The following is a 25,813-nucleotide window of genomic DNA, read 5'->3' on the forward strand; positions in this document are numbered from 1 at the left end:
TTGGCTTTGAGGTCTCTGGCCACTGCTACAAGCCCTGTGGCTGTTAGTCACCAGGCCGAGTCCTTCGTCATTCTTCTGTTTGAAAATGAAGGAAAGAAAAACCCACAGATGTGGGGAAACCCCCAAGGGAAAACCTGCTTTGATGGCAGAGAGGCCTGTGGAAATTCTGAAGGAAGGGTTTCACAGAAAGAAGTGTTCAGTGCTGCAGAAGTCAAAGCATGAAATCTGGGGATTTCAGCAAGTTCTGAAACAATTATTTTGTGCTCCAGTGTTTGTATTTATTAGACTAGTAGTAAACTTGTGCTTTTGTAATTGAAGGGTTAAACACTGTTTTCTTCTGACAAGCATTTTTAATGTTGGCCTTCATTTTAGGTGCTGATATTTAGTGCTGAAATCGTGACCTTCAATAGTCAAGTGTTTCTGTTAGAATTCAATCAGGTCTACAGCAAAACCTTACAATTTGTATAATAAATGTGAAAATTGCGTGCATTTGTTAATGGTTTTTGTTTGTTTCAGCGTCCTTCATTTAGCAATTATCCACCTTCATACTAAGCTGGTGAAAGACCTCTTGGAAGTGACAGCTGATTTGAATTACAATGACATCATTAACATGAGAAACGACCTTTATCAGGTACTCAGTTGTGATGGTATAAGTACTGTGGATTGTTCAGCCAGTAAAAAAGAAATTGGACAATTTACTCTGTCCTCTTTTATATGCTGGAATAAGCCCAGATCAGACTGCAGTGCAAACAAGCTTAGGTGTAAGGTGGTGGAGGAGCAAAAGCATGTTTTCAGCAGTTTAGTTTATACCTTCCCTTGATGTTAACAAAAACGTCTTCATGGGTTAACTGTAAAACAGGACAAAGATACAAAATTCTTGAGTTTGTCTTCATTATTTGGCTTCTGTGGTATTGAACCAGTGGTGAGGCTCACAGTGTGCCATCTCTCGGCTCTTTTAGCCTTTCTAACATAGGATAACTCGGGATTGTGAGTCAGTTGCTGCGTCATCAGTTTTCTGTAAGCATGGGGAAGCTGTACAAACTCTGCCCTTCTTATAGCCCAGATGGTATTTGTGCCCATCACATGAGCACCAGGATTTCCCGTTCATTTCTAGAATCACATTATAGCAAAACAAACAAACAAAAAAAAGCCCATCCTTGTGTCTTTTAGCTAGCAGGAAAACTGCCAGTTCTGTCTTCTCAGAGCCTTGGGTGACATGGTATAGGGTGAGATGTCCCTGCCGATGGCAGGGGGGTAGGAACTAGGTGATCTTTATGTCCTTTCCCACCCAAACCATTCTGTGATTCTGTGATTCAGCCTCCTCTGTGACACAGTCTGAGCTTTTTGTTTTGTAGCTCAGAAAGGCTTTAAAAAGAGCTGTGGAACCCTGCCTAGCAACAAATATCTTTTCAAACGTGTGCCATTCGGTTGTCCCAAAGGTAACCAGCTGAACATTACACAGCTGTACAATAACATCCCTGTCTTTTCTTTTGCTGTGAACAGTAAAGGCAGGTTTTTATTCTACACAGATAGTCCCAGAGGGTTTGACCTTTTTGTTCCCTTTTGCATTTCATTGTTATGTTCATATAAAGCAAGTTTGAAATGGGGAGGCTGATGAAAGCAAGCAGGAGATTCTGACTTGAATCCTGTGCCCCCTATTAAACAGAAACAGGACGCAAAGCTGTGTCACACAACAAATAAATCTCTACCTACCAGGACCTCTGCAGCTATTCCTGCCTTACTACGTAAAACCTTAAGGCAGCGGTGGGAGGGAATGCAGGCTTGGACTGGAATTTTTGTTCTGTGCAGATATTCTGAAAGCTGAGTCATACACGTACCACTTAGATTCGGTAATTAGTTGCAGATATGTTGAGAGATCTATTGACAAATAGAAGCTCAATACAGAGCTGGAATGAGTCTTTTTTATCGTCTTCTGTTAATATAAGGATAGCAATATGGAATCTTGTGCAATTTTTAGATGATTTTCGTGTTGGAAAGGTGATTTCCAAAACCTTACCGGAATGCTTACTGTTTAAATGCATACGTTTCTGAGTATGTTCTGCATCACGCTGTTCACTGGCAGGGCTGCCAGGAATGCAGTATACAATCAACCTTTGGAAATACTTGAAACTTCTCAGCCCAAGAGCTGCTGTGTCTGTGCAAAAATGCAGACAGTGCAAATGGAATTAGCTAGCTGGACAGGCGCTGTGTAAATGGAGTTGTTCTGCACTTTGACACATGCACAGAACAGCAGGATTTTCTTTTCTGTGCAGTCATTTTAAGGGATAAGGAACATCTAAGCCCATGGCTGCAAGCCAGTTCAGGAGTAAAATTAGATGGCAGTTCAGTGCCAAAGGCAGATTTGAGCAGGCCCTGGAAAGTGTGTGTGCTCCCTCTATGGCATGAACTTGGCTATGGGGCAGCTGGAAGCAGGGTTGCAGTGTCTGAGGGCACAGGGATTACCTAATTTCCCAAGTGCCTTGCACTGCAATGCTTGAACAGCCAGGTCAGTGCCCTGGCTTATAGAGTAGGCAACATCTTTGTCCCTCCCAAAGTCCAACTGCTGACACTGGCAAAGCAGCTCTTATTTCTAGTAAGTACAAACTCTATTTGTAGTGTGCGGTAGAAGAACGTACACGTGCGCCAGCTTTTAATTTCTGTTAGCTTTGAAGTAAAGTAACATCTTCTCACACTAGGAGCTTTTATGGGTTTAAGAGATTTCTGTAGAAGTGATGTAGCTTATCTTCTCATGGCTCGCTTCTGTCACTTCTAGACCCCCTTGCACCTGGCAGTAATCACAAAGCAGGCAGAGGTGGTAGAAGATTTGCTGAAGGCTGGAGCAGATGTCAGCCTTCTGGATCGCCATGGTAATTCTGTCTTACATTTAGCTGCTGCTGAAGGAGATGACAAGATTTTGAGTCTACTTCTCAAGCATAAGAAGATGTCTACAATGGTCGACCTTTCCAGTGGTGAAGGTATGAAAAGATAGTGGCTTTCTTTTACACGTAACTACCAGACAAGCACACCTCAGTTAATCGTAGAACACAGAATGGTTTGGGTTGGAAGGGACCTTAAATATCATCCAGTTCCAACCCCCCTGCCACAGGCAGGGACACCTTCCACTAGACCAGGTTGCTCAAAGCACCATCCAACCTGGCCTTGAACACTGCCAGGGATGGGGCCAACACAACTTCAGCCAACACAGTGTCTCTACACAGGTAGATACAGGCCTTGGAAATAACATCTTTCCCCATTCTGCATGTGCTGTGCTTGACTTTTGTATGGCTGCAGTAGTCACAGATGAGAGAACACAGACATGTAGGTTTTTTGATTATACAGAACATAAGGATTGGTAATGGCCATATTACACAGTATGGATTTTAATGTTGTTACTGTATATTCTCTTTAATCTCGCAAAACATCAAGCACTGTGTTCCTCCTGAGTACCCTATGCAACCACTGCTTTAAAAAAAAACAAACCTCCAGCAGTAATGTTTCCTCCTCATCTCTAGTAAATAAAATCCCCTCAAATGTAATTTCTGGACCTCTGTTGAGTTTCATATCTGGTACTTAGTGACCATACGGAACTAGAGCCTGTAAACTAACCACAAAAGCACAATTCTCCTATTTTTCAATGGCATCAGTCATTTGAATGTAGTACTCCTGCACTAGTATGTTGTAAAGTGTCTGACCTAAAAATGTCATTATGGGATTCAAAAAAAACTGCGTAAAGTTCCTCGGAGAGAGGAGTTTTTTGGTCGGTTGATTGGGTTGGCTTTTGTTTTTAAACACTAGGTATTGTTATTCTTTTTTGGGGCTGGTGCAGATAATCTTGAGGTGACAGGGCTGTGTGACCTTACAGGAGGATGACAGTAAAAAATACCAATGATTCGCCAGACTAGCAGAGATGTTCAGTAGCAGATGGGGCTGGTGCAGGATACCTGCTGGTTTACTACTATGCAGATTTTCTTTTTAAAGCTACTCTCCTTTGAGACAAGGAGATGCTCTAGGTGAGCTCTTTAGTTCCTGCCTTCTGTTCCACCTTGTGTTCTGCTGATTATATTTTTTCATGCATGGCTTTGGCTTGCCATCAGTAACGCAACTAGTACCAATTTATACACAAAGAATGTGTTTATTAATGCCATCTTTTAGCAGGCAAAGTCTGTCACTTCTGCTCAGTTAACTACAGTAACTGTCACTCATTTTACAGCTGTCACAGTGTAGCCACTTCAAAACTCATTGCTCTGACATTTCTCTATTTTTTAAAATCCTAATGCATGTGATGGATGGGGTTTGTTTTGTGCAGGTCTGAGCGCAATTCACATGGTGGTGATGGCAAATAGCATGTCCTGCCTCAAACAGCTGATTGCTGCTGGAGTTAACATCAATGCTCAGGAACAAAAATCAGGACGAACTGCATTGCATTTAGCTGTTGAACAAGAGAACATCCCCTTGGCAGGTTGCCTTTTGCTTGAGGTAAGGGCAGAATTTCTTTTTCCTGCATCTTTTCACTTACATATTTAAAAACTCTTGAAAATCCTTAAGTGCTTCCGAGGAACAGAAGTAAGGGGGGGTTCTTGTTTATTGACTCGATTACTTAAATTGGTGTAATGGCAAAATTATTGCTGATGTTACTTGTTACTGCCTGTTCAGCTCTGCTGGTGAGTCTTTTGCCAAAGTTGTGGAATGTAGTTTGTGACCCTGACCTGAGCACATATGCTGCATTTAGTTTGCACTGAGTAATCCCAGCAACCAGTGAAACTGCTTGTGAACAACTGCTTCATCTGTATGAAGTGGAATGCGGATACAGGAGTGCGTAGAGAGATAGTTGTGTACATCTATGAATATTTGTCTCATCTCTGAAACACCTTGATCATAGAGTGCTTAATTCTACACACCCACAGCTGGCTGTGGTAGCTTTCCTCAGTATCTATGTGTGACTGTGCCTCCAGCCTACCTGCTGTCATAAGGAGCAACAGGAATTCTGTGCACACCAGTTCACGTTCCACACACCGTGGGTAATCGGGTGGCATGGGGTGAAGAGTGGCTTTTATCTGCCTGAGCTATTTGGGTTTCTGCACTGTGCCTCCTGCTGGAGCACGCCATCTGTTCCTGAATACAGACAATTGGAGTTACTTTCTACTTCCTTCTTTTCAGACAACGATGAGAGTTTTTAATCAAACAGGCATGGAATGGTGCTTGCCTGCACCGTAGCAGTGCATGAGTCTCTGTAGCTGTATTATACAGACATGTGACACTTTTCTTTCTGTCATTCAATAAAAACTCAGGGTGATGCAGATGTGGACAGCACTACATATGATGGGACAACTCCTCTTCACATAGCAGCTGGAAGGGGCTCTACAAAATTGGCAGCAGTTCTCAAAGCAGCAGGTATGAAAATAGGTTTTTTCTGGACAGTTCTCTTTCACAGTGACAATTAAAGTTAGAAGGCTGCAAGCAGATAAGAATGTGCCACTGAACTTTTAATGAGCAGGAGAAATGAGATGTTAAAGCCTGAAGGTTTGTTTTTCCTCAGGAAAGTCCTATTTTCAGGTGCTGTACTACTCTGTAGCACCATCTAACGGCTAAAAAGGCAAATAAGTTTAGTCAAGAAAAATACTTTGGCACTCTTGGAAGTGTTTCTTTTGTAGTTTTTTATAGCTGTAGCAGCAAAGAAGAGACCCTGTTACACACAGTTGGGATAAGTGTTGGGCTGCTTTAAAAAAAAAAAATAGGTCACTGAAAGACAAGCTTGTTAGTGTCTCCTATTTCATATCACTGTGGAAGAGTTAGGTTTGAATATTTATTGAAATCGTATTTCAGTTGTGATTAGACCTGATTTTTCTCCTTTGAAACTGAAATCCAGCCTTTCATTGCTCTGGCTGCGTGTTTGGTCTTTATAATAATACCCACATTTTCCCTGACACTATAAAAAGAAGCACCACAGCATTGTTTCATCATGTACATGGTACGCTCAGTGTGAGCCAAGAATAGACCTCAAAGTCAGTTGACAGAATCGCAGCTCAGTTGTTGGGCCCTAACACATGTCATGCTTTCCCTCTTTATAATGGAGAGTAGCTTTATACAGAGATGTGAGAGCATCTAACTTTAGTTGATAAAAAAATTAGCTAAATTAGCCAATTTGCTGTTCAGAGCTTAGAATACGTATTTTAAATATTGTTGCAAAGCAACTTGAAGCCTTCTCTTAGGAATTCTTTTGCACACTTGTTTTCCAGGTGCAAATCCTCACATTGAGAACTTTGAGCCATTGTTTTATCTGGATGACGTGAAAGATGATGAAGATGACGATGAAGGGATTGTGCCTGGAACAACACCACTGGATATGGCGGCCAACTCTGAGGTACGTGATCTATTATTTTAATGGTAAATGACAGCTCTCTCAGCTAACTCCTTTCACTGCATACACAGTTATTTCAGTGGTGACAACCTACTAATTTGCCATCTAAATTTAAACTAATTCAACCACAACCCCCCCTCATGAAATAGCATTGGAAGGAAGCTCCACTTAACAGACTACTTGAATAGGCAGTTCTTGAAATAGCTGCACTACCGTCTTTAGTATGGAAAAGTATTCAGGGGGTTGTGTTTGAATGCCCATGTTCAGAGATGCTCTCTAGTGGGTTTCTTTGCTGGATGTTCAGCATTCTTCAGAATTGCAGACATTATGTGCAGAGAAAATAAACTCTTCTGTCCTACCCAAACAGTTGATTAGGCTGCACGGTCCATGCTTTAGTAGCTGATCATGTCCACTTGGTTTGGTGTGAGTGTAAGGTACAAGCAGTCAAGCATCTCTGGTCATTGTGCTGGGGAGTGGTATTAGCATTAGGTGAAAATCTAGGCTTTGTTTTAAATTACTAGTTGCAGACAGGTAATAACTCCTCAAATAGCCACTGCTCCTGCTGGTTATTTCTGCAAAGACTTCCTCTGTATCTTGAAAACACTTGCCAGATGACATACGATAAGGGCAATTTAACTTCTCAAGATTTCTCCCTCAAGTTTTGCACAGGTCTTCTACAGTATCTTTAGTCATATTGTTCCTGAGGAAGAAAAAGCTGCCTGTTTACAGATGGAATTAGGACTTTATACTGAGACTTGTCAAGATACTGGACACTAACAAGGTTTCTGTATTTTTAGGTGTATGACATATTAAATGGCAAACCCTATGAGTTAGCAGTGGTTTCGGAGGATTTACTGATGCAAGGTAACATCTATAAAGATGACTGACAGTATACCTCTAGTAACTGAGTACTGAAAGTGTACTTGCAGAAGACATTGCCCTGCAATAGTTTGTAACTGAAAGAGGGAAGGAGAAGAGGTACCCTCCCACCCCTCATTCATAGAATGAATGACACAAAGGAGTACATTTTCAGTATTACGTTAGTAAACACTGGGATTGATGGACACTAAAGTACTCTTTAATTTGGCTTTGTTTTACTTAGAAATGGAACAGTGCACAATTTGTATAAATAATAAACTAACATATTTCTCTATTCTCCAGGACATTTGAGAGACCTGAATGAAAGCTCCAAGATGCAACTTTACAAACTATTGGAACTACCCGATCCAAACAAAAACTGGTCCACTCTAGCACAAAAACTGGGTCTTGGCATACTTAATAATGCCTTCAGGTTGAGCCCTTCCCCATCGAAAACTCTGCTCGATAACTATGAGGTAATGTGGCTGGAACAAGTTCTAAAGAACTCAGACATGTCGAGAATGTTGTCCTCCTGCATGGTGAAACAGTGCAGCCCTTCAGCTTTACCAGCCTGGCTGATGGTAAACATCTGGTGTCTTCTCTCTTAGGTTTCTGGTGGCACAGTTCAGGAGTTGATTGCTGCTTTGAGACAGATGGATCACACAGAAGCCATTGAAATCATTCAGAAAGCACTATCCAGCTCACAAAGTTCATCACACCTGGAGGACAATACAGCAAAAGCTCTTCCCTTATCATCGCCACCCACCTTTGCAAAAGGAGAGACAGGTAAAATTGACCCCAAAACTTTATTAAAAATGTTTTTTATTCAGTTCTCCCACCTCACCTTGGGCTGTCCATACATCAGAGTTTCCTACACACAGTGCCCAAGCTGCTTCTCTGTTTCAGAAATATTTTACTGCAGCACAACTTGCTCATCACAGATATTTGCTAAGGCTTAGAGGAGAGGGGGAAAATGGATCATTTGAATCAGTACTGTGCATTACAGTATTGATTATACTGCCTCCCTTTTCTAAAACCAGACAGCTGCCATTTACTGATGGCAAATCAGGATGTACTGGGGACAAGTTTCAAAAGATAAACTAGCCAATGATCTCCCAGACCTGACATGCCGGTGTCCAAATACTTCTTCAGAGCAGGGCCAGTATTACATTACATGAGGTCACCCATGTCTTGTCCCATTGAGTTTTGAGCGTCTTCAGTTATGGAGGTCCTCTATTAACAGAAAAGCAGAGGTTGTGAGAAGGCAGTAACTCATCAGGGAGGTTCAGTCACTGCCTGGCAATGTTATAAGTAACAATAGCCTTTGTTTGCCCTGTTCAAACACCAGTAGTGCTGCCAGCACCCTAATGTGGAAACTTATACCCTATGTGGAAATACTGTAAATATTTCCAGAAAGAAAAAAGAAACACCACAGTAAGTCCATCCTGGTCTAACATTGCCAGTTTACTCCCTATAGAAAACTGTTCAGTCAAGAATGAACCTTCACACCTATCCAAAAATGTGCTTGTACACATATTGCCTCTTTAAATTAATCTTGAAGGGTAAGAGAGGTTCTGCTGCTTTGCAACATGAATGGATTACATCACATCACTTACTTAAGATGGTTGTTTAGAAAACTAATCCTGAACTCTGATGTGATGACCACTGTTCTACTCACACTTGAGCCCATGTCATACCTTCAGCTCAGATACCGTCCTGCAGCCAGGCACTCCTCTTGTGGATCTTGCACAGAAAACAGGTGCTGCTGACTTCTTCATATTTCAGGCTCACTTAATAAATGAAAATTGCTCAAGTATTTGTCTCAAAAAGAAATCTGTAAGTGAAATAACATGAGAGTATTTTAGGAGCCTCATCCTGGGGCTGTACACTTGTACAGTCTTTGAATCTGAGAATCTTTTGCCTTGCTACTACCACACTCAGGCAAAGTCCGTACTAGTGTGGTGACAGCACTAGAATCAGCAGAGCACCAGGCTTCTCACCCCATCCAGGCTGCAGGTGCAGTCAGTCTCTGCCAGCCGTGCCTCAGATTACGTGGTTTGGTCAAGTGAAAATGTTCAGCACAGCTTTTCAGATTCTGGTATCCTATAGAATAGCTTTAACCCTATTGGTTTACATTCCTTAGGCTTTTCTGAAAGCAACATTAATGAAGCAACACAAATGATAATACATTTCCCTCTTCTCTCCCTCAGGCGAGCTGTACAACAGCAAATTTCAAGACAGTGAAAGCGTGTGTGACAGTGGTGTGGAGACCTCCTTCCGCAAACTGAGCTTTACTTATTCGGACTCTCTGAGCAGCAAGTCATCAGTAACACTTAGCAAAATGACCCTGGGTCATCGACATGAAAGTTCAATGCAAAGCAATTATATATAGCCAACTAGCAATATTCAGTTAGCCATATGCAGTTAACAGGACATTTACATCGGTGTCGTCCTGGCCAGAAGGAAGTGAATTGACAACCAAAAGTGCACTGGAGGAACCATACACAAACCTGAACCAACAGCAACTGCAGCTCCGAGCCAGTGCATGCTTCCTCAAGTACATCTAAATTGTATTCATTTACACACCATATACAGTAACTAGGGCTCTACTGCCGCATTAATACGCAGGACTGGACACTGTGAATGACTATCTGAGCTCTTCTGGCTTGTGAGGATTTTCCTTTATAGGTGAAAGTCACTCCTTGTTAGTGCATAATACCAGCTCAATAAGAAGAGGTAAGGCACACAGAGCAATCAAAGGGTGCAGTTTCTAACTGCACTCTTCATAGTTTTTGCAGCAGAGTTGCATGAAAAAGGCTCATAAAATAGCTGGCGAAGAAAAACTATTACTTTAATCACAACAATGACAACCTGGAGAGAAAAGATGATCCTAAAAAAAAAATCTTGTATATTTCAAATAATGTATTTAAACCTAACTTCGGTGCCTTGTATTCAAAACATTTTTCAAGTTCGGCATTTTCCTATTGTAAATAGGTTTTTTATATCTCTTCCTTAAAAAAAAAAAAAGTGTGCTTTTTAAATGCTTATTTTTATTTTACTTTTATAATAAAACTCCAAAATTAATTCTCTTGTCTACCTTGCTGTCATTTTTACATAGCTATCAAGTGGAATTACAGATTTATCATTTCAGGTTTCAGCACTGATACAAGGATCATGCTGTTTTCCAAGTACTACCATACATAAATAAAGGCTCACAAGCCACCTCTCTTAACACTTAAGTATCTTCTATGGTGGAAGACTAGGAGAATCAGCTACTGCTGAGCAGCTGTGCTTTGGAACTAAAGCCTCTGACTCATGGTCTCTTTTAGTTCTCGTAATTTCAGCGGCAGAGAATCATCTAGGCTGTGAAACCATCTATTTAACATCCCAGCAGAACTCGGATGAGACAGTTCTTTGGGCTACCTAGGAACTCCTCTAATAACTATTTCTGAGCAGTATTTCTTCTTGTTTCATGTTAATTTTGAGATAGATAGTGAGTGTAACTTACAGATGTTGGCCTTACTAAGGATGCAGAACAGGTATCTGATTTCAGGATGAAAAAGCAAAGAGCAGTATCATACCATGGTCACTCACTTGCAGGCAGTTTTCTTGGCTCATAGATGGAGATTGACAGTGTTGTTCTTCGCCTTGCTTAGGCTTCAGTAACCTGGGCATCACTCCTGAGAAAATGAATCAAGAGAAACTTTGAGAATTGTTAAGAGCAGTAGTTGTTGTAATGAAAAAAGATCCTTGTGAAATGATTTTATGTCCAGCTGGATTAGTGAGTATGTTGCTTACTTCCAGAGAAACAAGATGCATTATAGTAAAAATGCCACTTTCTTTCAGTTATTGTATGCGTAACTTACACGTGCAGTGTTAAAGGCATAGGGCTTTTGTTCAATTAATGTACTTGTCCAGTGTTCTCTTTGCATTCCAGCTGTAACAGAAAAAGGCAAAGCTTCTCATATTCTGGGGATGGAGGAGCTTTTTGAGCCCTGGCAGAGCTGCTCTCCAAGTTAAATGCACTTTCTGCTGCCACAGAATTTCCAGCACAATGAAGGGGCTGGCAGAGACTTACTGAGGTTTCTACAATCCTGCAGGTTACCAGGACATCCCTGGCTGCTAATTTGTACCTTTTAGTCTTATTTCTGAGCAGCTGTGCTTTTAAACCACCAAAATACACCTGGGTCTGTATTTCCTTAAGCACTTCATGACCAAATGCTGCGTAATAGCTATTCACCAGGTTAGTGATCATGCACTAAACAGCAGGACATCTCCCTAGGCTCTGGGCATTCAAGGCCTTTAAATGGCAGTTTGGCAGCTTCTTTCCTTGCAGCATTTCAGTTTCAGTCTATTTAACAAAAGAGGCTTTGGGCCCTTTATTCCCCCACACACATATCTTTGTTTAGAAATAGGAAAATATTAGCTTAAAAGTTTTCTCACCAATTCAAACAAACAGGAACACTACATTTTTACAGTTAAGTCACATAATAGGACTTTTCCCATCTGCTTTTACCCTTAGCACTTAAGTATGTGTTGCAGGCATGACACACAGTTTGTCAGAACTAGGTGAGAGTAGGAGGTAGAACACACCAGCTAGTGTAGGACACTACAGAAAGTGGTGCAACATCTAGTAGGAGACATTATTCCCTGGCAGTGTTCAAGGCTAGGCTGGATGAGGCTTTGAGCAACCTGGTCTAGTGGAAGGGGTCTCTGCCTATGGCAGGAACATTGAAATTAGATAAAGTCCCTTGCAACTCAGACCATTCTGTGATTCTTGTGCAGTCTTCATTTGTCAGCACAAACCTAGGGGAGAGCCTAGTGTTTACCTCAGGCAGCCCAATTAAAAGAAAATGCTAAAACACAAAGGTTTACTCCTTCTGCTTTTCCTTTTTTCTTATTAGTAGGTGGTCATCCTGTAAAGGCCATGCTAATTCCTGTCCCGATGGCACCTCAGAGGTCAGTCTCATTGCAGGTACAAGATGAAGGCAGTATATAGAGGCACCAGGCTCAGCAAGAGAAAGTGTAAGTGATGCAGACAAGTCTTGACAGAAACATTTGAAGCACATGTATTCTTCCTAACAGGTAATTGTCAAGATACATTTACATGCCTCAGGATCATATCTGCCCCAGACACAGATTTATCCTTACACCTCCTTGCCCAGAAAGGAAGGTGCCATTCCTATTTCACAAGACTGATGGAATAAACTGAAAATACAGCCCTGCAGGAACCCAGAAATTTGCTGCCTCAGAGCTCCTGTCTATGCCTGGCTTACAGAGAGAAACCTCTCTCACTTACCCGCTAAAGAGAGGGTAGTAATGGTGTAACTCAGCCTTATGTTTTCATTCAGCACAGTAAGCTAGCATATGGACCTTGCTACACCTTGTAGCACAGGGTATTGTCCTTTTCTATTCCATATTATCTCTAGGAGAACAAAACTAAGAAGGGTATTATTCACCGAGTTCTCAAAAGTCAGGAATAAGTTGGGTTAGTTTTTTTCCTGGGATGTAGCGAGGTGTAACCTTTGGGTACCCTCAGTCAAGTTTAGTATTAAATTTTAAATAAATTACAGAGAGGATCAAAATCTGAAATAATTCCGAACCTAATCCGCACTTGCAGTAATTGGAACTTGCCACATTAATTTGCTACTTTACTTCAGTAATAAACACCAGAAACGTGTGGAATGTAGCAAAAGTAAGTTGTAACAACAGAACACTACACATTTTCTCTACATTTGATGTAAAAAAGGATTATTCAGAAAGTTAAATCGCCCTTGACCTTAAGTTGGCTGCCACAGCTGCAAGTTTCTGGTGTCATCTTGGAATGTATTTACAAACTTGGAAATCTGTGTGGTAGTGGGATTTTCTAGGCAGCATTCTGAGATTTTGTGGACTGCAGGAAGGATAAGAATCTTACCTGCGTCTTCTCTCCCTTTTCTGAGCAACTGAAATGCTGTTTTCGTACATTAAAGGAAAAACAGCAACTCTCCTCACTCCCTCTAACTGATTGGAACAGTGATGGCCATTCATTAGCTCAGGGTGCAATGGCCAATACCCACCCATCAGCCACGGCTCTCCTGGAGTGCACAATCAGCTCTTAGAGCAGCTCTGGAGTAACTGCCAAAGGCATGGACCAAACTTTTTCTGGCTTCAAAAGATTCCTACTGCTTCAAGCAAAAGACAGCACAGGTTAATTACCAAGGAGTTGCTTTTCTGTAGTCAGGGTTCTAGGAAGCAGTCTGATGCCCTGCATAGAGCTAGGCTGTAGTATGTATATTATTTAAAGCCTGTAGAGGTTCCCCCCATGGACTCATTTAAATGCAACTATAGCAATTTTTCAGCCATCCATTTGCCCTTGCTATTTTCACAATACAGAACAGCATTAGCAGGTCAGTGAACTTCATGACACACTGCAAGGGCAAACACTTGTGAGGGGCTTAACATCAGTTAACCTGTGGCCTACAGAAGCACATGCCAGCATTCCAGTTGAGTCAGCACGCGCATGTGCTCATGCACACGCAGAGCAGTATTCATACCTGCTGGGCTAGCTAATACAAACATGTTTATCAGGAAGATGGGAGCATCATGAATGCCTTACTTCTCTTCAGATGTGCAATCACCTCAGTATCTTCTTAAGTATCCCAGGCAAGAAATTCTACATTTGGCCGCAGTACAAACCAAAACCTGTGGACAGAGCACTTGCAGATGGGTAGCAGATGCATACTTTAATAATCAAAACTGACATTTACAGGTCTTTACTAACTGCCTCTACTTCCTACAGTAAAATGGCCTTCTCTCACTGCTGGCAGGGACAAAACCGAGTAATTTTAAGGTTCTATATTCTTCACTTAAGCTTTGGGTTTCCACCCTAATTAAAGTAAAATTGGGGCTTTCATTTCATGATCTTGTAACATGTGACTGGAAAGCAGAGTTATGTAAACCCAATTCTTTGAATGGAACATGTCCTTAAGCATTCAAAACACAAGTTCCTGGATGACTCAATTTACCCCCTCAGAGGATAAGAGAGAAAACTGTAATTCTGGCACCATTTATGGCTGGCTTGTAAGCTACAAAACCCAACTGTCCTTGACTGAGAATAAGAAATGTTCTGGCCTGTTCCTCTGCATCCAACACTGCTACAGGTCACTGAAGTGGTCTCTGCTACACATCTCCAAAGCCAAGAGGGGACTAGTAGAAGTAAAGGTACTGAAGAAAGATGTGCCTCTAAGGCAGAAAAATTGTCCAGGCCCCAAGGTATGCAAACAGCAGGTAACAACAAAGACTGGCAAAGAGCTAAGGATACTTGAGAGGAACTTAAGATACATTCACATGCTTCTTTCCTGGAAAAGATGTAGAACTTGGAAAAGCTTCCAAGGAAGTGCCCAAGCAAACTGGAGCAAAATAAATCTTTGCTGTGTGGCAGAAAGTACCAACAAAGATGTGCTCTCTAAAGCTCAAAATGGTTTCTGCGGGTCCTGAAGGGTCTCAGAGCCAGTATCTGTCAGAGACCAGTTTTAGGACAACAAATTAGACAATGCCATACAGCCTTCTTCCAAAACCTATTCTCAAGTTCTGTTCTGGGAGGGCATTTGTCATGGCTCCTGCCAAGGGGAACTCTGCTGCTTTTGCCATCTAGGAGAACAGCCCAGAGGGAGTTCAGACACAGAGGCCTATCAACACAAGCAAACTCAGTGGTCCCTTGAAAAAACATTGCAAGGCTGCACCCTGAAAGAATACTGATGAGTCCATTTCCCTCTACAGTTGCAACCAATAACTTAATGACACTGAGGATAAACACCATGACACTTACCAAATGCTCTTCCCAATGCTTCTGCTGCTGATCCCCAGCCCATCAGATACAAAATGGCAATAGAGGTGCTGCTGAGCAGCCATAACAGTCAGATGGCTACAGATGGATGTGTCCATAGCAGCAACAGTATTCTGAAGATCTCTTCACTGTTGCATTCCTATCTTTGCCCTGATCTGAGGTAAAGGCAGAACAATGTCACCAAATATAGCACAAGCAGTAGGCAATGGCAAAAGTACCAAGGGAAAACAGTTAACCAAGGTACATGCTACAGCCACTGCTGCACGTGGGAGAGAAGAAAAGAGCACCTATAAATACATACCCACGACAACACCAGGAAACCAAAAGAACATATTAAGGGTATTAAGATAATAATGAAGTGAACCTCCCCTATTAATTCTGGTTTGAGCTCAAGCATTTGCCGTAGCAATTGTTAATCTTTCATAACAGCATCTAGTGCTGAATTAAAGCTTTCCAGTAAGAAAGAATGGACCCACTCTTCAGGGAGCTTCTGACCTTCAAAACTAACAATAATTTAGAAATTGTCTGAACTTTTTTATGCCAATCCGCATAAAACTGCACAAAACAACAGCAGAATGCTCTTCTTTCTGCACAGCAGTGCTGATAGGCATTAGTTGCAGAGCCACTTCATCAGTTATTGATCACATGCCACATAATTTCTTTCATGATTTTGCCTAAAACTCGTGACAGGCCAAACAAGGTGACAGTCATCCACATTAAAGGTTTATGGCTTCTAGCAATCAAAAAGCTCTTTTCTATATCTCCAAAACTTCACTAGCACTAACAAGTATCACTGACCTTCATATAGGCCTATGTCTTTGAATTGTCTTTTGATTGTCTTTGAAACATGTAACTCTGTTAAAGTTTTATTTATTTAACACTATGAAGTGCCATTTTGAAATTCTGTCTGAATGTTGCTGGAAGAAATTTCTACATCAATGTAAGAGAAAGACATCAACCAACCTGCCCTTTTCCTGATACACTGCAGCAACATTTATTAATCATATTTATTCCATGTTGTCTTCACATTTTTTTCATTCTTACTGTATATTGTCTGTCGCTGCTTTGTTTCCCCTTTGATCCCAGGACACTGAAAAAACTGAAGGATTTTTCTTGTATTGTTGGCCCAGGGCGCCTCTCAGATAACCTTTAAATTCTTTTATCAATGTCTGCATTTTCTAACGGTTATGTTTTACTCATGGCTATCATTTTCCCCATTTATTTTACATAACCTATAAGCATTGACACATGCACATATTTTGATTTCTTTCATGTTTTCTTTCAACTAGGGCAAGTTTTTAATTAGAAAAGCCCTCCTATGCAACTGCAGTTAGTTGTTTCGGTGCTTTAACAAAGCATTTGTAAGCAACTTCCATTTATAATTTCCTTTTCATCTTTTAAGTTTTTTGTCTTGCTCAGGAGTACGTCAGTTTTGAGTAACATCCAATTCAAAAAGCACCAGAGACCACCGAGCACCACTCAATATGCTCACCTCTTTGCCCATTAAAACTGTGATCACTGCAAGAAAATGACCCCCAGTTCCAAGCTCTCTGACGAACAGAAGATGCAGCTGCTCTTCCCACACATGCTCAGACCACAGCAAGCATCTTGTGATGTTTTTACATGTGATGCTTTTACAACAAAGATAGTCATCACCAGTGGAGCTTGTTCAAACACCTTCTATTGTGTAAAGTGCTGATTCTGCCAGGTGCTTTTCAAGAAAATTAATACTTGATTGGACTGTGAGAGGATCCTTGTGGAATCCCAGCAAGATCCCAGCTGCATTTCACACCACTGCTGACAGACAAGCCCAGTGTTTAGCAACCTGCCCAAGGCACAGCTTGGTGGCCTCGATTCCCTGAGAGCCAAACCCTCAGGCTCCCAGCTCCACAGGCTACAGCAGCCCCTGATGCTGAAGCAAGCTTATTTTCTTTGTATCAAAGGCCAAAGTGAGACAGCATTTCTGTAGAAAACATAGAACATTTTAACATTTTAAACGTTTTAAAACCAACTTACTCAGAAACAGACTAGAGCTGAAGCACCATTACTTCAGATGGACTAAGATTCGTGCCACCAGATCTAACCATGAGTCAACAGTGTCTTCTATGGGGATCCCACACAGAAAGAAGTAAAAATAAGGTGTTGAGGTTTTTCCTTTGTTAGAAAGAGAGAAGGACCAGTGTGGAGCACAGGGCCACTCGTGCAATGCCAGGAGGTAACAGAATGGCTGTGCAGCCAATGCCCAAGCTGAAAGAGCAGCCCCTGAAATATGCATCTACTAGAGAAAAAGCAGTCACTTGTAACACCGTGGTCCTCTCAGATGACCATTTCTTATTTGTACTGTCCCCTTCTTCTTTGCACCTTTGGTCAACTCTTCCCCCTGTTTCTTTTCCCACAGCCAGGCATATCTTGTACTATACCACATTATGCAGGATCCACACAGCAGCAAAAGGTTTGTGACTGCACTTGCCACTCTCTGGGAATAGTCAAAGTAAGACATAGAGCTCTTAAGGTTACCACTCACATTGCATGAAAAGAGAGAAGAAAACAAGTCTTAGACTCTGTTCCCCTTTCAGAAGGGGGAACAAGATCTGCTTGATGTCTTATTAGACAGCCCTGGTTTCATGTTTACTTGGAAGCCTACCTTGCAAGAAGGCAGTCAAGACACCTGACAGAGTGACAGCCACAGATCTGAAAGGGTAGGACTAGAGCTTTCCCAGTTTGAATGTAGATAGATCAACCAACTCCAAGTGGGGGCATGCCTGTGGGGGCGGTCCCAGCTTTACTCCCTGCCCTTCCCCTTGCCACCAGCATACCTTGCTGTTTCACTCACAGCATAGTGAAACTGAAAAAAAAATAGATTTTTACAGCCATAGTCTAGAGGTGCATATTTGTGCTGCCTCTCAGGATGAATTCACAACTCCAATCTCATGGGGACTGGAGAACTTGGACCAGCTCTTTCCGCCGACTCACTTTCTCCCATTTTATACATGGGATATATTTGTTCCATTACCTGAGGAAGCCTTACTTTCAATACACCACATATATTATATGCAAGCTTTGCTGTCGGCATTTTTACATTGAAGCAGCAGTTAAAATTCACACATGACAGGAATAGACATAATTTTCTGCAATCAGTTCAAATTGTATGTCACTTCAACTTCATTTAAATTCTTCAAGGCTTTTTTTCCTCCTCCTGTTTCACCCCTTGTCTAGAAGGAAATGAAGTATCCTCAGACAATGTCCACCAGAGAGGTCAAGGTTAGTGACTCCTCTAATTCTTCAACGCTCGTAGGTTCCCAAGGATAAAACATAACCACTTTCTTCTTTTCAGTCATGAGGAAACCATTCTCACTAAATCTGCCTTTTATACTCCCTACATCCAGAGAAACAAAAGGAGCAATTGCAGTGGTATGAAGATCAAATATATAAATGTCATCCTGTTGGGAAACAGACGCCTGGAAGAGAAATGGAAAAATTAATAAATAAATAAATACATGCATTAAAGAACCCAGTTACATCCAAACTGGGAAAGACCTGCAATGTCAGTAAAACAGACTGAACAACCACATTTGATCAAAATTGCAGTTCTCTTCTGGATATCTTGTCTGAAACAAAAGGTCAAACCAACAGGATTCATATGTAAGAATCATGTAAAAACTGCAAATGTTACTATAGCCTTTCTATGAATACTACAGACATGGCAAAATGCCATGGAGTGCTACCACTCCACCATCTTCTTAGGCAGATAACCAAATAAATGGTAATCTAACATTTCTGTAGCACTGGTATCTTATACTTACTGCAGTGAGAGAGATTTGTCCTTTCATCAGCATACTTCAGTCAACCTATAAATTTACAACAACTCAAGTAGCCAGGCTTTCAGATTACATCAGTAACAGAAATGCATACAGGCAAAAGATGGTAAAAGTCACAGTAACACAAGAGGTCGCCTCATCTTAATGGAACATGACAATGAAGTCCTTATACTACATTTAGAAGGCAGCTATGAAATATCAGGATGAGGCATAATGTTTTATATTAAGTTCTATCAGTAGTTAAATCCCAGAGAGACTTAAAGCACAACCAGGATGCATTTTCATGCAGCACTTCCCATTCACCATAATGAAATATTATGCTACATCATTTTCAAATACCAATTAAATAGATATAAAAAGCAGTCAAATTACGCTAAGAGCAGAAATCACATCCCACTTACAGTAAAAAAAACCACTATTCATGTTTAAGAAAAAGCACATATCCTTTACAATTCATGTTTTCTGAAAGAACACAAGAGTTTTCATGTGTTTTAAAAGCAGTGCCATGAAGAGTAGCACACGGATTAGCAATGCATTTGAAAGTCTAGCTAGTTCATTAGTAACTATGTATAGAAGTACCAGCTTCTCACAAAACAATAATTTTTTTCAAATCATAGCTGCATACTTTCTTAAAATAACCACTTTACATTTATCCTTGCTAGCTATCTTTATTAGTTAGCACCGTGCAGACAACACAGCCATGCGAAAAAGGAATGAAATTTCCCAACAGTGCTCCAGTTGGAGAGCATTTATTATTGATGATGTCATCCATAAAAACCCCCAGCATGACTCAGACTCCAGATTGTGCCACCAGCTGAAAAATAAAACACAAAACCAGGCTGATTTCTTTCTTTGGTACACTCAGGAGGCAGGCCATGGTGCCATGAAAGAGATAAGAGGGGAAAATTTGGCCCATTTTCTTTTTGTAAAACAATTAACGCTGTCCAGATTCAAAGACATTAAAGACCTCTATTCCACCCTTGTTTAGTTTAGCTCTAAAGAGCAAAGCTGCAGTTTGGAAGCCAAATGTGGGAACGCACAGGTCCCCATCCTGCCCGTCTGCTGATTAAGAATTTTGCAACAAGATTTACATGCCAAAAAGTGAGGCTTAACAAAAATGCTCTATATATAGAACACACTTGCTAGGAGCAGAAGAAATCTAGGGAAAAGCAGGAAATGGACTAAATGACAGTGTTATACAACAGTGATATTTTTTGGTGCCTGTTCAGAAGGCTGACACACTTGCCAAATAATAAGAAATAATAACTACTATGCAAATCAGAACCCTGAGCTGGAGGGCAGGGATTTGCTGAAGGAGGTAAAGAGCATGTAATATTGCATGTTAGCAATGCTACACTGATCTAAGAGTTTGAGCACTTCAAAAGGAAATACTGCTGACAATAATTCACTCCTCACTCAACTGAATTAGCATCACCTAGTACTGACACATATGCTACTGTCTACAAGCTAAACCACTTGCCATGATGCTATCTGTTACCTAGAGACAAAAAGAGTGAAAGGAGCAATGCTACAGCAGTCATATGAAAGATAGTCTAAACAAAGGAAATGGAGACTTCATTATTTAAAATGAAACAAAATCAACTCACCATCACCCCCAAAAAATACAGTCCACCATCCCAAAACCAAAACACCAGTCTTACTTAGATACGCATATAGTGACACAAGAAAAAAAACACCGGATTTTGAACTCAGTACAGAAGCTAGGATTGCAACACTAAGGAGAAAGGACATTCATTGGAATTGGACACTGCAAAGCAGGCAAACAACTCAAAACAGTAAGATTAGCAAAACCAAATACTGTAATTTAGCATGACTGATGCTTACACTAAGCTGGGTCTTTTCTAATCCTACAGCATCCTTTAGTGATGAAAGGAAATGATGGTTCGTCGGACTCTGGAGCCCACCTTCTCCCATAAGACAGAAAGTAACAACGCAGCTTTTCCTAGTACAATTTTGGCATCTTTCCAGAAAGTCATTCATGGACTCCTTGTAGATGGGGACAGCACTTTGTGCTTTAACAGTCACGCCGCCTTTGGAAAGGATGCATACTGGCTCCAAAGAACTCCAGGTGTACACAATGACCTATCAAAGAATGTCAAGAAAGCACAACGCTTAGAAGAAGAGTTACATTGTGAAAACAACCCAGTACCCCAGGTTTCGGATTTCTCATTACAAAAGATGCTCTCGTGAGAGTACCAGCTGATTTTCACCTCACAAGAAGCTCCACAAAAATTTGAACGATCAAAATGGCATAATGATTAGTTCATTATATAAACCTAATAGGAAGTTCATTTCCAACAGTCTGGATCTGTTCTTGTTCTTGATCTGGAAGGCGTTTTGTTTTCTCTCCCCTTGAGAGGAGGGGTTGCAAATTCCTGCCAAGGGAGTGCTGGGAAATGGAATTAGAGAGTGACTAACTTGTTGCCTAAAAATCCTATCAGTTTCTATAGTTATCTTAAAACAGTTAGGGCATTGATTGTAAAATGATGACATTGCATAGGCAACCTTGCAATTAAGTACACTTTGATGTTGATATTTCAGAAAATAATCTAGTTCTTTTTTCCCAAAGTGGTATAGCTTGACTACAGGCAATGGTACAATCTTCTCCCTTCCACCCCAATTTAGTCAGTTAATATAGTTTAACACCCACGGAAGAGTTTTGTTAAGTAGTGAGGTACCATTTTTCACATTTCATTTGCATAAGCATCAATACCTTCAAAATTTCAACAGAATAGTTAATTTCAGGCCAATACCTACAGACTATGAGCAAGACAGTTAATTCCTTGTTCTGTGAAGCAATACACACTACTGTAATACAGGATAGTGTTGCCCCTAAGAAGATTAAAGACAAGAATTGTACCTCATTGTGTTTTAAGCATGGACTTACTAAAGCTTGTCTATACAAAGATGTGCTCCTTTCAGCTCCTCACATTTCTGGGTGAGGGACACAAAAGTAGTGAGAGAGGTGTCACTTACCCTCAAAGTAAGCTTGTGGTCCACATGAAGATCTGAGACACCATAAATGTACAACACCCCATTGTCTTCGTAGGCCACAGGCAGCAGTGGTGCAAAGAAGTTCTGGGCAAAATAATGGAGCAGTTTCCACTTACCACCATACTCTGAAATGGGTTAAAAGGAAGAAAGATCCAGATTGAATCCAAGATTGCCTTGTCACACAATCTCTTCCTGTGCACTCTGGTCCTGCTATAGCAATACAATATTCTCCCCTCTTCCCTTTTTCACCTCTATCAGGTGCAGAGAACGACTGAAATTACTCGTTTTCTTCCAGGCAAGGACCTGATCTGGAAGGGATCTGATGCTCTTTCAAGCTTTTCTTTAAGCTTTACCTAAAGGTCACATTCTGTAAGTGCTGGTCTTAACGTTGCTGTGCTGTTACTCAGTTAAAGCCTTGAACACAAATGACATGAACAAAACTGATGCAGTATGCCATACATTAAGCAAGCAGCTGGAGCACCTACGTTGTTGAGAATCCAAACATGCTGGCATTGGTGGCATTGTCACAAACCACCATCGCTGTAAAGAGACAAGACAGTCTGACTTTCAGTCTTGTACAAAGCACTCTCTTCCCTTTTCTTAGTCCTCCTCTTTCAGTTCTTCCTAAGAGGAACATCAATAGCAACAAAGACAAAATAAAATCAAGTTCTTAAACCAAAAAGAACCCTGAGTTCAGCAAAATGAATTTGCCAATATCTAGAGACAACACTTACTTTATGGGAGTTAGCATACATGACGTAGACATACACTAATCAGTCTGCTTTGCCTCTTTAATGGAAAGTTGTCCCTCATTACTTTTAATATTTTGAAATTCTGCCATTAACAAACTGTAAAAGCCACCAAATGTTGCATCCTCTCCAAAAATAGCAGTTTTGCCAGACGCAACACTGACACACAACCATTTTGAAAGGGACACTACTTCAGTTTCTTTCTCTATTAATTTTCCTTCAAGCACCCACTGTCAGCATTTTAACTCTGTCTTTGCTCAACCATTACCTAGTCACTGAAATGGAACTAAAAAAGAAGTAGCAAGTCAGCTGCATCATCTCATAAGGAAAGAAAAGTCTCATTCTTTTTTCTGTCTCTTTGTTTTATACAACAGCTTTGAAGTCCACGGATGCTGAAAAATATTTCCAGTAATATGCTTTTGTTGAAATTAATTACTTCATAGTTATGGTGCTTGTACAAAGGTCTTAGCACTTTCAAACATTTCATAATTAAGGACTTCATCCAGAGTGATGTAGTCTTTAAAGGGTGAGTTTGTGGCTTTCACAGGCAGACCCGAACATGCTCTGCCTGCACTCCACATAGACGTGAATGAATTTTGTGGAGAGCAAAGTGCATTAGCGTCATCTTAGCACCTGCACATCACCCTGTTTTCAGCCAGCTCACAACCAGCTAGCTTACAGAACAGACAAGAAAAGCTCCTATCCACCTGGAAAACCCATACAAGATTCAACTGTGCTACGAGATCAGACTGTTGTCAACAAACCACCACCAGCATCCAAGTTAATAGTACTGAAGTAAGGCAAAGAGATGACGTCTGAAAGAAAACTTCAGGAAAAGCTGCTGAGATTCTTCAAAACAGACATATTGTTGAATAAAGTGATGAACAGAGTCAGCATATTGGTGCTGTTCAGTATACAGAATGATAGAATCATTTTGGTTGGAAAATACCTTCAATATCGTCAAGCCAACCATTAAACCAGCACTGCCAATTCCACCACTAAACCATGACCCTAAGTGTCACACCTACCTCTCTTTTAAATACCTCCAGGGATGGTGACTCCACCACTTCCCTGGGCAGCCTGTTCCAGTGCTTGACAGCCCTTTTGGTGAAGAAATTTTTTCTTAATATCCAATCTAAACTTCCCCTAGTGCAACTGTACGCCATTTCCTCTTGTCCTACCCCGTTACTTGTTACAAGCTTGTTATGTGGGAGAAGAGACTGAGCCCCACTTCACTACAACCTCCTTTCAAGTAGTTGTAGAGAGCAATAATGTGCCCCCTTTACTCCAGGCTAAATAACCCCAGTTCCCTCAGGAGTTCCTCATCAGATTTATGCTCCGGACGCTCCACCAGCTTCATTGCCCTTCTTTGGACACACTCCAGCACCTCAATATCTTTCCTGTAGTGAGGGGCCCAGAATTGAACACAGCATTTGAGGTGCTGCCTCATCAGTGCCAAGTACAGCAAAGTGATCACTTCCCTGGTCCTGCTGGATACACTATTTCTGATACAGGCCAGGATGCTGTTGTCCTTTTGGCTGCCTGGGCACAAGCTGACTCATGTTCACCTGTCACTCAGCACCCCCGAGTCCTTTTCCACCGAGCAGCTTCCCAGCCACTCTTCCCCAAGCCTGTAGCCTTGCAGAGGGTCATTGTAACCCAAGTGCAGGACCCAGCACTTTGCTTTGTTGAACCTCATACAACTGCTCCTTGGCCCATTGATCTAGTCTGTCCAGACCCCTCTGCAGAGCCTTTCTACCCTCAAGCCAGATCAACATTCCCACCCAACCTGGTGGTGTCAGTAAATTACTGAGGGTGCATTCGATCCCCACATCCAGATCATTATTAAAGACGTTGAACAGAACTGGCCCCAGTGCTGATTCCTGGGCAACACTACTTACGACCGGCCACAAACGGGATTTAACTCCATTCACCATCACTCTTTGGGCCCAGCCATCCAAACAGTTTTTTACCCAGCAAAGAGTACACCCATTCAAGACACAAGCAACCAGTTTCTTCTTGATAATGCTGTGGGAAACGTTATCAAAGGCTTTACTAAAGTCTATGTAGACAACATCCACAGCATTTCTTTCATCCACTAAGTGGATCACCTTGTTATAGAAGGAGATCAGGTTGGTCAAGCAAGACCTGCCTTTCATTAACCCATGCTGACTGAGCCTGATCACCTGGCAATATGAACAAAGCCATTTTCTTGCATTCCAAGGACAATTCCTGGCAGAAAATTGTGGTGGTCCAAAGGACAATTCCGCCAAAAACTGGGAGTGTTAACAAATTATTTTCAGGGACATGAAACTTGACAAAATGAGAGATAAGGATTGGGGACGGATTATCTGAAACAAAGCAAACTGTTGGACAGCATCTGATCTAAAAAATAAAAGCAATAGGCACTGTGCCTAACCTCAGTCTTTGGGAGAGGTTGAACTCTCTGAAGCCCTCAGGACTGCCACAAGACTCTCAAAGGAATTTCAATTGTCAGTGCAATGGATGCTGCTCACTGCAGGCCTCAGAAAGAGCCCACCACAGAGCTCAGACAAGTTATTCAGCACGGTCTGAGGTTTCAGTGCCTGTTGACTTGAATTTTTAACCGATTTACATGATGAAAATCTAGGTTTCAACTATCTTAAATATTAAAATGAATAATGCAATTGTTGTGGAGCAATTTCTGTTACTTAGTATAATATAAAATCCCATTTCTCTTTGAACAGGCCCTACTCTCAATTTCTGCTGTGCCTTGATTTCCAGCTGGATTACATAGCCACATAGCAGTGGTTACTGGAGGGAAAGAGAGAAGCTTTGCTACCTAGGCAGCAGATACAGACATCCTCAAGAAACTGGCACAGGAAACAACTCGGACTACACTTGGCATTACAATCCCACAGGGAAACACAAACAAACAAGGAAACACAAACAAACAAAAAAACACAACCAACAAAAGCAAACAAACCACAGACTTAAGTTTGTACCATTTCAAAACTCATTCTAGGGTTCAACTACTGTTTGGGGATGTTTGAAAACATCACTAGTCTGCTTACCTCAGATTAGCTTTTTAAGGTTGTTCTTCCCCTTCCCAAAAAACCTAGAGCCATTTTGAAGAACTAAAGCTCAACTGCTGTAGCAGTTTCACACAGGAAGGGTCTTCCAAAGACAGCTTTTCCAGCAAAACATC

General features: G+C 41.3%; 2 protein-coding genes across 30 annotated transcripts in view; one reads left to right on the forward strand and one right to left on the reverse strand.

Annotated features, from left to right (window-relative positions):
• Positions 1-10,509, forward strand: part of NFKB1 (nuclear factor kappa B subunit 1) — a 60,867-nt gene extending 50,358 nt beyond the window's left edge. For all 7 annotated transcript variants that reach the window (XM_080621304.1, XM_080621307.1, XM_080621308.1 and 4 more), the window contains 9 exons: positions 517-631; positions 2,774-2,975; positions 4,307-4,476; positions 5,289-5,391; positions 6,237-6,361; positions 7,156-7,222; positions 7,520-7,692; positions 7,825-8,002; positions 9,427-10,509. In XM_080621304.1, the coding sequence (XP_080477430.1) occupies positions 517-631; positions 2,774-2,975; positions 4,307-4,476; positions 5,289-5,391; positions 6,237-6,361; positions 7,156-7,222; positions 7,520-7,692; positions 7,825-8,002; positions 9,427-9,608 (1,315 nt within the window). In that variant the 3' untranslated portion in view covers positions 9,609-10,509. The remainder of the gene's footprint in view (positions 1-516; positions 632-2,773; positions 2,976-4,306; positions 4,477-5,288; positions 5,392-6,236; positions 6,362-7,155; positions 7,223-7,519; positions 7,693-7,824; positions 8,003-9,426) is intronic.
• MANBA (mannosidase beta) overlaps positions 7,798-25,813 on the reverse strand; it is a 64,848-nt gene continuing 46,832 nt past the window's right edge. For 7 of the 23 annotated variants that reach the window (XM_080621377.1, XM_080621375.1, XM_080621374.1 and 4 more), the window contains 5 exons: positions 21,860-22,002; positions 20,708-20,965; positions 10,798-18,502; positions 8,914-9,050; positions 8,189-8,449 (listed from right to left, as the gene is read on the reverse strand). In XM_080621377.1, the coding sequence (XP_080477503.1) occupies positions 18,278-18,502; positions 20,708-20,965; positions 21,860-22,002 (626 nt within the window). In that variant the 3' untranslated portion in view covers positions 8,189-8,449; positions 8,914-9,050; positions 10,798-18,277. Of the gene's footprint in view, positions 7,983-8,188; positions 8,450-8,913; positions 9,051-10,797; positions 18,503-20,707; positions 20,966-21,859; positions 22,003-22,362; positions 22,502-25,813 lie in introns of those variants that run through there. The other 16 variants (XM_080621367.1, XM_080621387.1, XM_080621376.1 and 13 more) reach the window with 16 other exon arrangements.

This window comes from Psittacula echo (assembly GCF_963264785.1).
Source record: "Psittacula echo genome assembly, chromosome: 1".
In the NCBI taxonomy this organism is placed as follows: domain Eukaryota; kingdom Metazoa; phylum Chordata; class Aves; order Psittaciformes; family Psittacidae; genus Psittacula; species Psittacula echo.